Below are 14,588 nucleotides of genomic sequence, written 5' to 3' on the forward strand. Positions count from 1 at the left end.
GGGGTCCCGACCCCCAGTTTGAGAACCCCTGATCTAGCAGCACACACTCCCCAATCACTGCAAATCCCAGGGTCTGAAGCCTGCTGTCTCCTGTTCTCCCAGCCTGCCAGATTTGGACTGGATCTGTATAAAGCATCAGCTTCCCTAACTCCCATGCAGCACATTACAGCCTCTGAAGTGACAATCACTTAATATCAACATAATTAGGTAAATAATCTTGAATCAGCTGCTGGAAGATTGGTCCCCTGGTGCACAAAGGGATCAGACTGAGCTTGTGAGTTTTCCTACAGGGGTTTTGCATTTCCATTTGCCTCTGTTCCTGCAGAGGAATTGCACTTTTACCAACATTGTCTAAGCAGAGAGTTCTGCTGACATTTCACTTGGTAAATTAAAGAACGGAGCGTCTTCCCTTGTTTGTCCGTATGTCGTGTCTCTAGCGAGTCTGCCTGTTCCCTTCCTTATCTCTGACAGCCGTAGTAATAACGTTTTCCATTTCCATGGCGCACTCCGCCCAAAGGATGCTTTGCAAAGTATAAATGAGATTCCACATCATCCCCTGTCATAATGCAGCCACCTCTTGTGTGAAACACAGTGTCACTGCAACAATGGCTTAGGACAGGAAAAGGAGACTAGTGTATCCAATGAAAAACACAAGGACACTTTCGGTCGGTGGTGTGCAATCATCCCCCCCAGGAATCTGGCTAGAACGGGGTTGACTCATCTATTCTTAAAGTGCCCTGATCTCCCTGATAACCAGCCTCAGTGTTAGGGCTCAGCTGAGCAGGAGGCCCTCCAGTAACACAGTGCTGGAGCCGCGGTTTATTACTGACTCAAAGGGATGACAGACAGGTGGGGGCAATCTCTTCGCCATATAATAAAGTTGCTGAAAAATGCATTTTGGAGGCAGTAAAACTAGTCACCGGCTCAGGTCGGATTCAGCAAGTGGCTTCGGCTTAAAAAACCTGAAAAAACCAATTTGGAAATATTTCAAAAGGGAACATTTGGACTCTTTGTTTCCAAGGGCGCTTTGGTTAGAAATGAGGCTAATTTTTAAAAACAAAAAGGGTGACAAACACCTGGAAAATGACCCAAAACTAAACAGAAAAAACCACCACCAAAATCTGCATCTCGCTTCCGAGCGAACCAAAACAAATCTCTTCTGATTTGAACCACAAGGAATTTTTCATTTTGGCCCCCGCACTGAAAACGCCACTGTTCTCTCAGCGTGAGACAGCGCCCCCTAGTGCCTCACCAGCACCACCTCCTCCAGCACCTGCCCTCGCCAGGCCCAGCGCTGCTGGGTTTGGGGAGGGGGGGGGGTGCCTCTGGCATGGGCCCAGGAATAACACAAGCCTGCAGCCCAGACTGGAAATGAAGCTTGATGATCTCTGGAGACCGACCCTGGCCCAGCTCCACTGGGAATGGCGAGATGCTCACAGACTCCTGGGGCCGGAATTTGCTCTCGAGAGGGCAGGGCCTGACAGTTAATAGAGGGCTCCAGGCATGTTGCACCCAGGGACTCCTTTGTTCATTGTGTCTCCAGGGGGCAAGTCTGGAGGTTCCCAGACTCTGGTATCAGATGGCCAGGTTTATGGCCCCTGCCTACGTGACAGGCAGCCAGGCTCTGCCGCAGGGTCCATTCACTAGGTCAGGGCTTCTCAAACCTCATTGCACTGTGACCCCCTTCTTGCAAAACTCGGGTTTCAGCTTCAGCCCTGGGCGGTGGGGCTCATACTTCTGCTTCAGCCCCAGCCCCCAGCAAGTCTAACGCCAGCCCTGGCAACCCCATTAAAACAGGGTCACGACCCACTTTGGGGTCCTGACCCCCAGTTTGAGAACCGCTGAACTAGGTGAACGCTGCCCCACTCTGGCACTGTACGTTGCCGAAGGCCATAGGGTCAACAGGGCCTCTCTGACCTCGGACATTGCACCATTCACTTGCCTGCATGTCCTGGGAGCCTTTTGCAACCTTCTTCCTGCTCCGCTGCCTCCCACGCGGATTCCTGTGGGTTTATCTCAAGGTCAGCCGGAGCCATGAAAATGCCTGGGCTTGTAACAAGCCTCCCTCCCCTTGGGAAGCCTGTATGGCAGGGCTGCAGTCGCCTGGCTCTGTGCTAATTAATTCCTTTCACAGCCCAGCTGTTCATTTCCATTTGTTCTGCCCCCTGCTGCAGCCCTGGTGGGATGGGAGGGGTGCTAGGAAGGCAGCTGTAGGGAATCACCCAGGGTACACCCAGCCTGCACCGCTTCCTAAGCTGGCTCTGCAGCTCACAGCAGCATCTGGCAGGCCAGCTGTGGTTCACTGAGGCTGGCACCTGACGTACCAGCCTCTCCAGAGGCCAGCGCTGCCCCTCTCTGAGCACCATTGGTATGAACCCTGATACACGCCAGCACAGAGAGGTGTCCTGTCCTGCCGTGTCTGGGGTGCTGGGCAGTAGTTCGGCTCTTCAGGCAGTGGCACACGGACTTCCCCCTGATGAGGACAGGTGGTGTCTGCCCTCTCCCAGCCTGGCTGAGCCTGGGATTGTAGATGAGCAAGGCAGGTGCGACGCTGGAGGAAAGAGCTGGAGGGTATGGCAGGGGTGTTCCCACTGCTTGTCATGGATCCAAGAGGTTTGCACGTCAGGGGGTGATCTGGGAGCCCTGCCTGCTCTTGGAAACTCCAGCAGTGGCTGACCAAGACCATCCCTTTTCTTTCAGTACCCCTGGTACCTGCCTGTCTCACCGACCAAGGGCTCACAAAGGCATTTGTCAAGTAGGCCTAAGCTAGCGGGAGCTGGTCTTTTCCAGGCTAGACTGAGGGTGAGGTGTGTGAGCCCACCCACCCCTGCCCCTGCTGTAGCTACCTGCTCTGTGGATCATTCGCATTTTTCACCAGTGCTGAGTCCACCAGAGAAGGAGCTCCCAGCTGCTGAGACAGCTGGGGCTTGGCTTTCAGGGTTTGCCAGCTCAGCCTTCAAAGCCGACCCTGCCCAGCAGCCACCCAGGGAGCATCACACCATTGGCTGCTAAATATTGTAATTTATACAGTGATTCCATCTGAGCCTGGCCCCGTCATGCCGGGGCCTGACCTCAGTTAATGATCTCTGACACCACAGCAGCTGGGAGCAGGGCTAATTGACTGCCTCTCTCAGTCCTTCACAGGGCAGGAGGCGGGTGTGCGATGGGAATGAATACAAATCACTCAATCCATGGAGGGCGATGGCTGGCACTGAGAGCACAGCATCTGCCACCTGAGGGCCTTGTGATCGGAGCAGACCAGGGCCCTGGGGCAGGTCTGTCACCCCCTGAGCCTGCAGGAGATACGGTAGCCCTCACCGCTCCCAGGGGGCTGAGAGCACCTGGGAACTCCAGCCAGGCCACAGTACAGCTGCTCCCTTGCTTAGGTGGGTTTCTGGCACCTGTGCTCTGGAGCCTGGCTTCCAATGTGCTCCTGCAAGCGATGCAAGAAGGTGTTTTTCTTGGTTTTCTAGAGCCCTGCCTGGGTTCCCATCCATGAGCTGGGAGCAGCCAGGAAGCTCTCGCTACCAGCCCCCACATTTGCACCCTGGAGGGTTGTGGGCAGGGGGTGCTCACTGGGGGCCTCTCTGCTCTGCTCCCCAACCCCAGTTTGTGGCTGCTGCCTTCAGATTCTGCCTGGTTAGCTGGGTGCTCTCTGAACAGGCTGAGTGAGCAGCTTCTGAAGCGCTCCTGGAGCCGAGTCCGGCCGTTCTGTTTCAGGAGGGTGGTAAATGCGGCCTGGGGACAGGGCTTCCCAAATCAATAGACCCATAAGCCAGTGCCACCACTGCAACCCACTGGCCCGTCTTGGAGCTGGGGCAATGTGGGGCTTGCCCAGAAGGTGGCTGGCCTGGATGGGGCTGCGAGCTACAGGGACAAGGGGATCCCTTTGGAACTGCCTCCTGCCACCCTAGAACCAACCACCCTGCCAGGTGATAATGTGACACTTTATCAAACACGTCCTGCCACATGGGGTGACCTGGGCAGCAGGAAACTCTCCTCTGCTCCTTGGGCTTCCTGCAGGTAACTGGATCCGTTAGATGTGGTTAATAGTGTTTATTTAGGCCAGGGCCCGGAGCCGCTCTCTGCCCTCCCCTGGGGGTTGGCTCAGGGAACAGAAGTGAAGAGTTTTACGTGTGGAAAATGATCATTCACCATAAAGGGAAACAACAATTAGGGGCGAATGGCTTTATTAGCTGTGGTGAGATCCCAGACTGTGGAATGCTCTCCAACGGGAGAAAGCATTGGAGACTAGCCAGGGGGAACAGGCCTGCACCTGACCCCAAGGGGAGGAATGACTGTGACCTAACAGCACCCGTGGAGTGAGCTGAATTGTCTGTTCACTCACCCACACACCTGCTCCGTTGTGATGTACAGTAATTCAGGGCGCTGGCCTCTCAGCTGTGTTGCCTTAAGTCCTGTTCGGTCACACTGGGAACCGATGGACTGGGACACACCCGGTGGTTTGCACTGCTCAGCAGCATCACCTGGTCACTGGATCAGTTGTAGGTCATCTTGTGACCCAGCATGGCATCACAACGGTACCCCAGTGAGTCACAGCACAGCGTGCCTTTGCAATCAGGTGTCGTGTCATAGAACACCGGGACAGGCCACCCCTTGGAGGGAGATGTGGCCTAGTGCCCTGGGACTAGCCAGCAGGAAGTTCTGGGTTCTAATGCTGCCTCTGGCCTGGGGAAAGGCCCTTGGGGCTGGATTCTTCAATGTTAGCCCTGTGCATTTGCACTTCCCTAACTTCTGTGCCCCAATTCTCAGCGGGCAAAGGGAACTCGCGCTGCCAGAGGGAACTAGGCTGCAGCTAGGGCGGGGTCAGCACCACAGCCTGTGATTCCCATCCTGGTGAAGCTGGTGGGTTTCTTCTGGGCATCCATACAAAACACCCTGAGGCTTAGGGGCTCATAATTCAAACCCCATGATTGGCCGGTTGGCACAACAAAACGGCGCCGAGGTGGGAGTCTCCCACTAACCGATGGCTACGTAGCTGCTGGCTCCGAGGCAGGGTGTGAGGAGCAGCAGTGAAACAGGTGGAAGGAAGGTGTGCAGAAGCTGCCAAACTGGTTCCCCTCATCCAAGCTACACAGGACAGAAAGCAGGATGCGCTGTTGGGATTGAACCAATATGCACGTCCCCTTGGAAAGTGCTTCTGGAGTCCTCAGAGACCAGCATAAAGGGGAGGGGAAAATCTCAGCCTTTTCAATTTGGAGATGAAGCTCTTGGTACAATGAGGTGACCGTGTCTGTGAACCAAGCCAGGCATTTGTCAAGGGCCTGCTCTGCTACCATGCTCGGGTGCGAACCCCACACCAACCTGGAAGGGGTTAATGGGGCTGAGAAGGGGCCAATTCACCAGCTAGGCCCCAGCTGAGGGGAATTAGGTGGCCCAGTTAGTCCCCTGAGTGATGACAGTGCCCAGCAGAGAAAGAACAGGTGGGGCAGGATAAAGCCAGGAAGCTGGTAGCAGAAGGGAGCTGCAGTGAGGGAACCTGTTGCTGCTTTCTGGATATCAGAGAGGGAAGGAAGGAAGGAATCCTAGGGCAAAGGGTGTAGGAAAAGGCTCAGGAAGATGATGCAGACCTTGGCTGCACAGTAGAGGGTCCCAGAGCTGGAACCTGGAGTAGAGGGTGGGCCTGGGTTCCCCTACCAGTCACTGGGGACGTGGCACTGTCTGGGCAGTGAATGGGAAGATTGCCAAAGATTGGTACTCGGGAAGGGAGAAAACACCTAGAGACTTGGCTGGAGGGCCAAGCCACGAAGGGAGGGCACCCAGAGTCTCAGAGAGTGAGAGAGAGGCAGTAGGGAATGTAACAAGCGGCAGAAGGGGGCATCGGACCTGGAAAGAGCTAATCCCTGGAGCAACCAGGAGAAGGCGCCCTTGCGGTGAGTGTACCCCATGACAGCAGCCTTCTCTCTGTAGAGGGCAGCCTTTAGGGGCCTGTCAGCTCCCCCAGCTGCGCTGATCAGCCTCTAACAGCATGCACAAAATGCCTTCCCATGGCACATGAAAGCTCTGCAGTATTTTGGTACAACACAACTACCTCCCCCTAATGGCCCTTTCCATCCAAACCTAGAGGAATCACACTGTGGTGATGGAGGGTCTCCCATCTCCAGGTTATCCCCAGCCACAGCCTCCTGGTGAAAAGGACAATGGCACTAAATTGCATCCGAGGCTAAGGCAATAAGGACTGATGACTCAAGAGCAAGCTGATGAAAAGCAGGTCAGGCTTCGTACTAGGGGATTCAGGTGGCTAGAGCTTTGTAGCTGCTGCGCAATTAGAGCCCAAACATTTCCTGGGTCTGCAATAGGATAAGGCCTGTTCTTAGTGATGGCTGGATCCCGCATCACTGGATACACCTGGATGGTGGTCTAAACCCCCTCCCAAGGCTGAAAACCAGGCTGGGCTTCTCCTGGTATTTCCCCTCTTCTGCTCCTGCTCGGGCAGGAGCCTGGAAGTGCTGGGGCCTGGGGAACATGAAAAATGAGGAAACTTTGGCCAGATGGTTTATGAACCTCCACAAGGGCTTGGCTGGGGAACCAGGAAGGGCTCCTCACTGCCCCTAAATGGCTCCCCCCTCCCCACACGTTACCAACTGAGTCTCTGCTGAGACAACTTCCGTTAGAGAGGGAGAACCTGCCTGTCACCGGCAGTTAAGTCCCTGTCCACCCCACAAATACCACCGTGGTTTTTAACCAGTTCTCATCTGACTTGTGCACAACAAACATGGCTGAGTTGTGTACATGCAGCCACTTCAGTCCCAAGCTGTTTTTCTGAGTTCCCACCCAGCCCGATGCTGGAATCGGTTTGCACCAGGGCATTGTGGGAAGAGTCTGGGCAGCTATCCCATAGTACCTCAGCAGGAGACGCACAGACAGCGGTGCCAGCAGCACGTGGGACAGTGCATTCTGGGATGTCCTGCCGGACAGGGAGCTGGGAGTGAGTGGCACTAGCCATGCCAGGCCCTGGGCACATGGCAAAGGAAGACTGGTGTAGCCTGTACCCAGACTGCAGCCCCCTGCCAGCCTCAGCCTTGGGCAGGAGTGAGCTGCAGAAGCATTAGCTAAACACTGAGCAGGTGGGTGCAGACAGCCTGGTACAAACTCAGTTGGAAGCTGCTGTGCTCACCAATAGCTAGGCACTGTGGCAAGGTGAGTAACATTTATTAGTGGAGAGAATTAGCAATAAGGTCTCCCTGGGGCAATGTTGCCTCACAGCCCAGTTCAGTGGACACCTGCTGTGGAAAGAAGCCACCTCCCCCTCTCTGTCTTTGGAGGCCTCCAAAGACAGAGCAGCGGGACTGCAGCTCGGGCCAGGGAGCGACGCTCTCTCTTCCCTTACTAAAGACAAGCCAACAGTGCGGCAGTGTTCCCGAGCACTAGTGCCAAACGCACCAGCTCCCGACATCCCTGCTGCCGGGTTTGCATGGACTGCTGCCCCACACTGGGGGGTTGTCTTTTAAACAGCACACGAGTTTACGTGGCTTCTAAAGGGACCTTGGCTGATTGCACCTGATTCTGAATTAAGCATTCCCAAGTGCCGGGCAGTCGCTAACCGTTTAATGCGCCTCAGCCCACTGGCTCCACTTCTGCGCTGGCTCCCCAGGCTGCAAAGACATTTCTGACAACAGCAGCACCACAGACCAAGCACGTCCCGTAGGATCATCCCGAGTGGAATCCGCTGGTCGCGTCCATCCCAGCAAAGCAACTCCCCTCTCTGCAGGACCCAGGAGAAGTGAACGAGGGGCAGGTTGCTCTTTGTGTTCTCTGAAGCTGTGTGGGACCATGAACAGGGGCACTCAACCATTGTCTGGCCAAGGACCATGTGGGCAGCCTGCCAAGAGCTGGAGGGCTGCGGCCTTCCAGGAAAGCAGATTGCAGTTCTCTTCCTGTTTAACGTGGAGGTGCAGCTCACAGAGATGACAGGTCACGTGTGAAGCCCCATCTTGGTCGAGCATCCGCCCCCTGGATCAAGATGGAGCATCCTGACCTGGACCTGTCACCTTGTGGGCTGGACCTCTCTCAGCCTGCATAAAAATGGGGTTAGCCGCAAGCTGCCCTGGGGAACTCCGTGGGCTGCAGGTCCCCTCTGCCTTAGCAGCACTCGGCAAAGCTGAAAAACAGCCAGTCCCACCTGGCTGTGGCCTAGATCCCCCCGAGGAGGAAACCAGGTTAGCAATGGGACTGGCCATTGGAAAGTCCTCTGTAGAGTGTGCCACTGGTGAATGACAGTAGCCGAGGGCGTGGTGAGCGTGCTGGCCGTTACATGGGATCGCTGTGGTACTTATCTTTCTCCAGGGACAGTACCCAAGCCAGCCCCGGTTCCTGAGGCTCCAGCGTGCGTTCCGCTCCCCCTGCCGAATGACAGTGGCAGTGTTGTGTTGGCAGGGGCACTGACGCAGGCTGCAGGGTGATGGCCCCAGGTGAAAGCATTTTGCTTGTCTCAAGGGAAAGTGCAAATGCAAAACTGAGCAACTTGCAGGCGGCTGGGCTGGTAAACGTACTGGCCTGCCTCACACCGGCCGGATTTCTGCAGTACGGGCACCTCCTGGTAAAAGGGCTCGCTCTGCACAGACCTGTCCTCCTGCCTGTCTACCAGGCAGCCCTCACACAAGCAGTAGGCTTCCAGCACCCTCCGGGGGTACCGGCGCGGGTCTTCGTTGACTCTGTTGGAACAAAGCGGATTAATGAGGTCACCTAATAAAATCGAGCGCTGGCCAATGCACTCCAGCTAGGGATGGACTGAGCAGTTCGGAAAGTGTTAATAACGCTACTCCTCCCACACCTGCTGTGTAAGGTGCTGCACCAACATTCAGGAGCTGATTGGTGGTGGCTGGGCAGCGTTATTGAGCTCGCTGGGAGGAAACTGAGGCACAGAGTGGGACAAATGCCACAGACAGAAGTAGCTTAGTGCCTGCGGTGCACGGCAGTTCTATCCCTGCTGCGCTGCCGTTTTCAGAACTACCCTGTGAGCCTGAGCCAGCTGCTGCTGGGTGGAGCCTCCAGCGAGGGGGCGTGGCTGCTGGCAGGGCTCAGATGTTGGTTTGTTTCCTTCTCCACAGGGTGGCTGACTGTGGGATGGAGAGTGCCCCAGGCATGTGTCGAAAGAGGGACACGTTCTAGAAGTGCCCAGGAGAGTAACAATTAACCCTGCAGAACCAGCCATCCGCCATCTCTAGGGCACGAGGAGGATGTAGTTTGACTCAGGAAATGCAGCTCCACACCTGAGAGAGATGGGGGGGGGGGCCCTCCAAGCTCTGGATCCCAGTAGCAGTGCCTGAACCCAGAGGTGACATTTGTTGAGATGCCCTTCACTCCTCTGCCTGCGGCTTACCTGTATGACCACGGGGAGGCGCTCCTGTCCTGGAGGCGGGACGAGGTCTGGCTGACGTTCACAGGGCATGACTTCTGGTCCTGGTCAGGTAAAACGTCCTTCATTGGAGCCAATAAGCTAACTCCAGGAGCAAGATGGCGGCTGAGCATGGACTCCAGCTCTGCATCGGAGGGCTCGCGGCAGGGAATGTGGGCACCGAACGTCTGACAAAAGGCAAAGCCCAGCAGAACTTGGGCAGCCGCTTCCACCTGCAGAACAAACACAGGGGCAAAGTGAGAAGAAGCTCGGAGAAGCTCCCAGGGATCTGGGGGGGCTGAGCAGATAGGAGGTGTCTATTGTACCACCTGAAGGAGCTTTCCATTGCTCGCTGTTCAGGAGCCTTGGAGGAGCTAGGCTCTTGTGCTGAGTGAGTTCAGTACCTAAGTAATGGGGGCTCTTGCTCCTAAGCCACTTAGGCACTTTTGAAAGCGTTACTCCTACTGAGCTGCAGTGAAGAGGCCTGGAGGGGCAGGAAGGAGTGGGTTGCCCTGGCCAGGTCTCTGCTAAGATGGGGCACGCTCTTCTGACCGGGCAGAGAGGGAAGTGGACATTCTTTGCCCCCACGCTGCCATCTGCAAATGTGGCCCGCAGTCCTTCTCAGACCATTGTTAAACACATTTAACAGCCCGGTCCCCGTGCAGAACCTAGAGGCGCTCGCTCCCAGCTGACCGCTGGCCGGGTAGTCCTGTGCTGGGCTCAGTCCCCGTTGCTGACATGGGGGTGGCTTTATCCACGGTAGCTAACTCATGGTAGCTGGCAGGATATTTTTCACTTTTCGTGACCTTTCCTCATGGCATTTCATTTGCCTAATGAAACCAGGCAGGTTTCACTTGGTGTCAGGTTTGGTTCCGGAAGCTCTGCCCGGCGCTGGCCGAGCTGACCCGACTTGGCAAGTTACAGGCCTGGGCAGTGTCAGCTGGGACAGAACCCTCGCAGAAAGGGGACCTGACCATGCCAAGGTACTGACCAAAATAAAATGTAATTGGGGGAGCAGGGGGTGAACCCGTTTTACTGAAACCTTAAACAAGTGTCAGGGGGGTGGTTAGGCGAAGATCCCCACGTGGGCTGGGCACTGTGTGGTGACTATCAGCCGCACGAGAGCTTGTGCGACACCACCGCCTAGATCAGCGCGTCCTTTCCAGTGTGAATGTCACAAGTAGCAATAAAGGGGGGCAGATGCACAGATGAGCTGTGCTAGGGAGCGGGAGTTTCCTGAGCTAAATACGAATGTCTCAGCCTTTTGTGGCATGAGTGTGTCTTTAAGGCAGGGTGGGGGATGGGTAGAGTCTCCGGAGAGGCCCCTTTGCCTGAGCACAGAAGGGGGTTTCCTCCTTTAATACAGGCCCAGAGAGCAGAGCAGATAGTGCTCAGGGGGGAGTTGCTGCAGGGCATTTCCTTATTGCAGTGCAGTGGGCTGCTCTGGCTCTGAATGGAATTTGCATGTCCAAAGTGTGTTTCCTGGAGTGGGAACAGGTTGCAGCTGGCTGGGCAATTGCATCAATTTCTCTAACCCTGCCCTCTGGCTCCAGTCTTGCCCTCTGTTTCAGCCAGTGTGAGTTTTGCATTGACGTCTATTGGAGCAGGATTGAGCACGTCAGGAGGCAAATGGACACTCGGTTTGGCTAGTGCCCAAGCGCTATTGAGGATGTAACTTGTAGCGGTTCAAGGGCTGCAGTAGGGGCTGGCCCCTGGGTGGGGGATGAAAGGGAGGGGGGGTTGGTGCATTCTCCCACATCTGGGCTAGTTGCCAGTTGCCCCTCCAATAAGAAGCAGTGTGGTCCAGTGGCGAGGGGACGAGGTCTCAGGAGATGTGGGCTCTAGTCCTGGCTTTGCCAGTGGCCTGCTGGGGGACCTTGGGCAAGTCCCTTCCATGCCCCATGTCTCCGAGGGCTGTTGATCCTGCCCTCCTTTGAGAGCTCCAGGGCTCTGCAGAGTGAGGTATTATGAAGAGGGCATTAGCCCCAGTGCCTGCGCTGTTTGGGAAGCTGAGGGAGGAGCTGCATCCCATCTTCCTTCCTCTCAGTGCAGGATCTCCACGGGGCTCTGTTCTCTTCTGGACAAGCTGCCCATTGACACTAGCAGGAGTCACATGCTTGCGGAGAGCACAGGAGCCCTGTCGGTAATTCCCAGCCTTCTCTGGCTGGGCTGGCCCTTGATGGCAAGTCATCAGATGCTGAAGCTGGCACGTGTCACCGCCGCAGAAAGACGTGGCTGTTTTCTCAGCAGCCTTTGCAGCGAGATCCGAGGCTGCAGAGCTGAGCTGGGCCCGTCAGTGCTTTTTGTGCCCACTTCACTGAGAAAGATGCGTGCTAGGTCTTCCTTAGCTCTGCCTGCCTCTTGGCCAACTGGGCGGCAGCCCAGCCCTGTGCAGTCTGCATCCGTTAGCAGGGGAGGTTCCCCACTCCACTCCCTGAGCCCAGAGGGTCACGTTGGCTGAATTCACTCTGCTGCTTGAGTTCCGATCTCGCACACTTCATCAGCTGGGCTGCACATGCCTGCTGGTGAATTCCCCTGGGCTTTGCCCACTCGGGCCCCATTTCATTGCTCAAGAAGGCTGTGTAATGGGCTGGATCGCCCGCTTCATTTATGAATCACATTTGTGCAGCATTTGCTGAGTCATCTGTCTGTTTGCCCTGGGGCCTAGGGAGTGGTGGGCTCATGGCTCAGGCCAGGATTTTGGCTTGTAACCATAACCACCCCTGCACCAAGCCCTACGCCACGCTGGGGGAAGGGATGCACTGCTAGCACTTCTGCCTTTCAGACTTACGCACAGTGATGACTCCCCACCAAAGGGCAGCTGGCTCCAGCAGAGCAGTTAGCTTATTCTACTCATTTAAAACTGCAGGACACAGAAAACAATGCTCCCACAGTTGCACAGCATCCAGAGAAACAGCCCTAGTGTTTGGTAGCTGCTTTAACTGTTTTTTCATAAGCCCCCGTCCATAACTACACAAGCAACCAGCAAGGTAGTGCGGCCCCAGCTCCATGCAGTGATTGCTGCTTTGGGGTGGGTGACTTACTAAGTCACTAGGCTGCATTATATCACGAGCTAATTGCTAATGATCTCATTTTCCAGCTGAGGCTACCAGGATCCAGCAGCTGTGTGGGAGGGGATCCCTCTGGAGACACAGTTCCTAGGAGCCAGCGTTTTAGGTTGATGTTTCAAAGCAGCCTAAGGGAGTCAGGCACCCAAATCCTGTTGAACGTCAGTGGGAGTTGGGTGACCGGGTCCCATACAGCCCCTCTGAAAACCCCAACTTTAAAGAATGATTCTGTTTGCAGTTGCTGAGTTGTTCTACGTCCACTCGCCTCCACACATTTCACCCAGTGGGCTAGTTCACACCCACTCCATTTACTCTGTGCTCTGTTTCCCACCCTGCGCTCACCCTGTGCGCTCTTTCATGTACGCCGGTCCTACTTTCAGTACATACTGATCCTGTGATCTGCCGGCTCTCACTCAGACGTAGGCAGATGAGCAACACAGAGTGGTGTGTACTGGTGTAAAAGTTGCAAACAAAACCACACATCTCCACTTGTCATCCTGTCGTGTTTGAGCTCTGCTAGCATTAGAATTAACAGAGCAATAGTTCACAACCTAGACCCTCCCGGGAACCCCAGCAATCTGCTCTCCCTTAGCCCAGGGGGAAAGGGACTGGTCACAGAACTGGGGTGAAATGGACACATGACAGATGTTCAGGACGCAAAGCCAATATCTGGAATGAATGTGAGATCTTCCATGCTGAGAGATCACAAAAGGCATCGCAAATCTGCACAGGGCTCCCTTTGCCGCCTTGTCTTTGGGGTGAAATGCAGCAGAATCGCTCATTGCCCTTCATTTCACCGGCAGGTGGGTCAGGGCACTACAGCAATGGCCAAATGACACCATCGTTGAGGAAAGAAAGTGAAGAACGAGAAATCCCAGGGGAAAGGCCAAGGGTGGCTTAGGTAACTATCCCCAGTCGGCACTAAACCCCCTACCAGGGCGTAAGTCTCCACCTAGCGCCAGCCTCTGCTCCCCTCCCGCACACTGAGTAGCGCCGTATCTCAGCACAGTCAGTGGGCCGCTCCCGCGCCAAGTCCTGCTCCTCATGACTAAGGGGGTCAGAGCCTGGCTTTTAGGAACTGCCTGACGAGCCTTCCTAGGCTTTACACCGGCTACCTGACACAGACACTCACTCCATGGGCCCCCACCTCTGCTGATAGCGATTCCCCAAAGAGAAAACTCTGGCTGCAAAGTCAGGGGAGTTTCCCTCTTTCTGATCTTCCCTAGGGGCAGCTTCACTCTCCAGCGCACACTTGTAAGGCTGGATGATTAATAGTAAAACAGCGCCAGAGCCCCTGGCACAGGAGAGAGAGTGGAGGGCCCAGGACTGAGTGGAGGAGAATATGGGAGATATGGGGACACACACAGAGCCCCTGCCGTGGGGGAGAGAACTGGGGACCTTGGAATGGGTGGAAGAGGAAAGGGGGGGTGAGAGGAAAGGGGAATGGGGGCAAAGACAGAGCCCCTGACACTGGGGGGAGGGGAGGAATAGAGGATTCTGGAATGGGGGAAGGGGGCCACACACAGCCTCAGCAGAGGGGAGGGGGAGACACTCTTATTCCTAAACACTTACCCCGTCCCCTTTGGAGCTGAGTTTTAGGGGGTGGGGGAATGTCAGTGTAATTTACAAAGATCTCTGATGCTACAGGGGACCCCAGCTACTCACCTTTAGATGCATGGTTGTTTCCACCGTAGTCGATTTCACACAGGAGCGGGGAAGGTTTCTTCTGTCCCTCTGAGAGAAAAGCGGCTGGTAAACAACAGACCAGGAGCACCAGGCCTTTGCGAAGGTGACCCTGCTGGGCTGGCCTGGAATGGGAGGTTCAGAAGAGGACGAGGCTGGGAAGAAAATCTCTTTGCGTCCTTCCCCTCAGGAGCCCTGCCCTCAAACAGGTTCTCACTGCACAGGGGAGCATCAGACACGCCTCCCTCTCCCAGATACCTGGCACTGCAACCTGGAAGCAGCCATTCGTCAGTGACTCACTGACGGGGAATGTGTGCGGATGCCATGGGGCAAAGGGTTAGGCCCGGTCTAAGCAGTTGTTGTCCTGGTATAACCATGTAGGTTAGAGGCATGTTTTATGTATTTATTTATTTTTTACCAAAGCAGTTATACCACTACAGCCCCCTATACCACTATAGCCCCCCAGTGGGGATGGGGTT

General features: G+C 55.5%; 1 protein-coding gene across 1 annotated transcript; it reads right to left on the minus strand.

Moving 5' to 3' along the window:
• Positions 1-5,859: 5,859 nt before the first annotated feature.
• On the minus strand, positions 5,860-14,295 carry LOC120380581 (interleukin-17D-like). Its single transcript, XM_039498402.1, has 3 exons — positions 14,092-14,295; positions 9,344-9,591; positions 5,860-8,675 (listed from the first exon to the last, which is right to left on the minus strand). Exons 1-3 carry the CDS (start codon positions 14,101-14,103, stop codon positions 8,453-8,455), a joined length of 483 nt encoding a protein of 160 aa, XP_039354336.1. The 5' UTR covers positions 14,104-14,295; the 3' UTR covers positions 5,860-8,452.
• Between the last annotated feature and the right edge of the window lie 293 nt (positions 14,296-14,588).

Source organism: Mauremys reevesii, linkage group 13 (genome assembly GCF_016161935.1).
Source record: "Mauremys reevesii isolate NIE-2019 linkage group 13, ASM1616193v1, whole genome shotgun sequence".
In the NCBI taxonomy this organism is placed as follows: domain Eukaryota; kingdom Metazoa; phylum Chordata; order Testudines; family Geoemydidae; genus Mauremys; species Mauremys reevesii.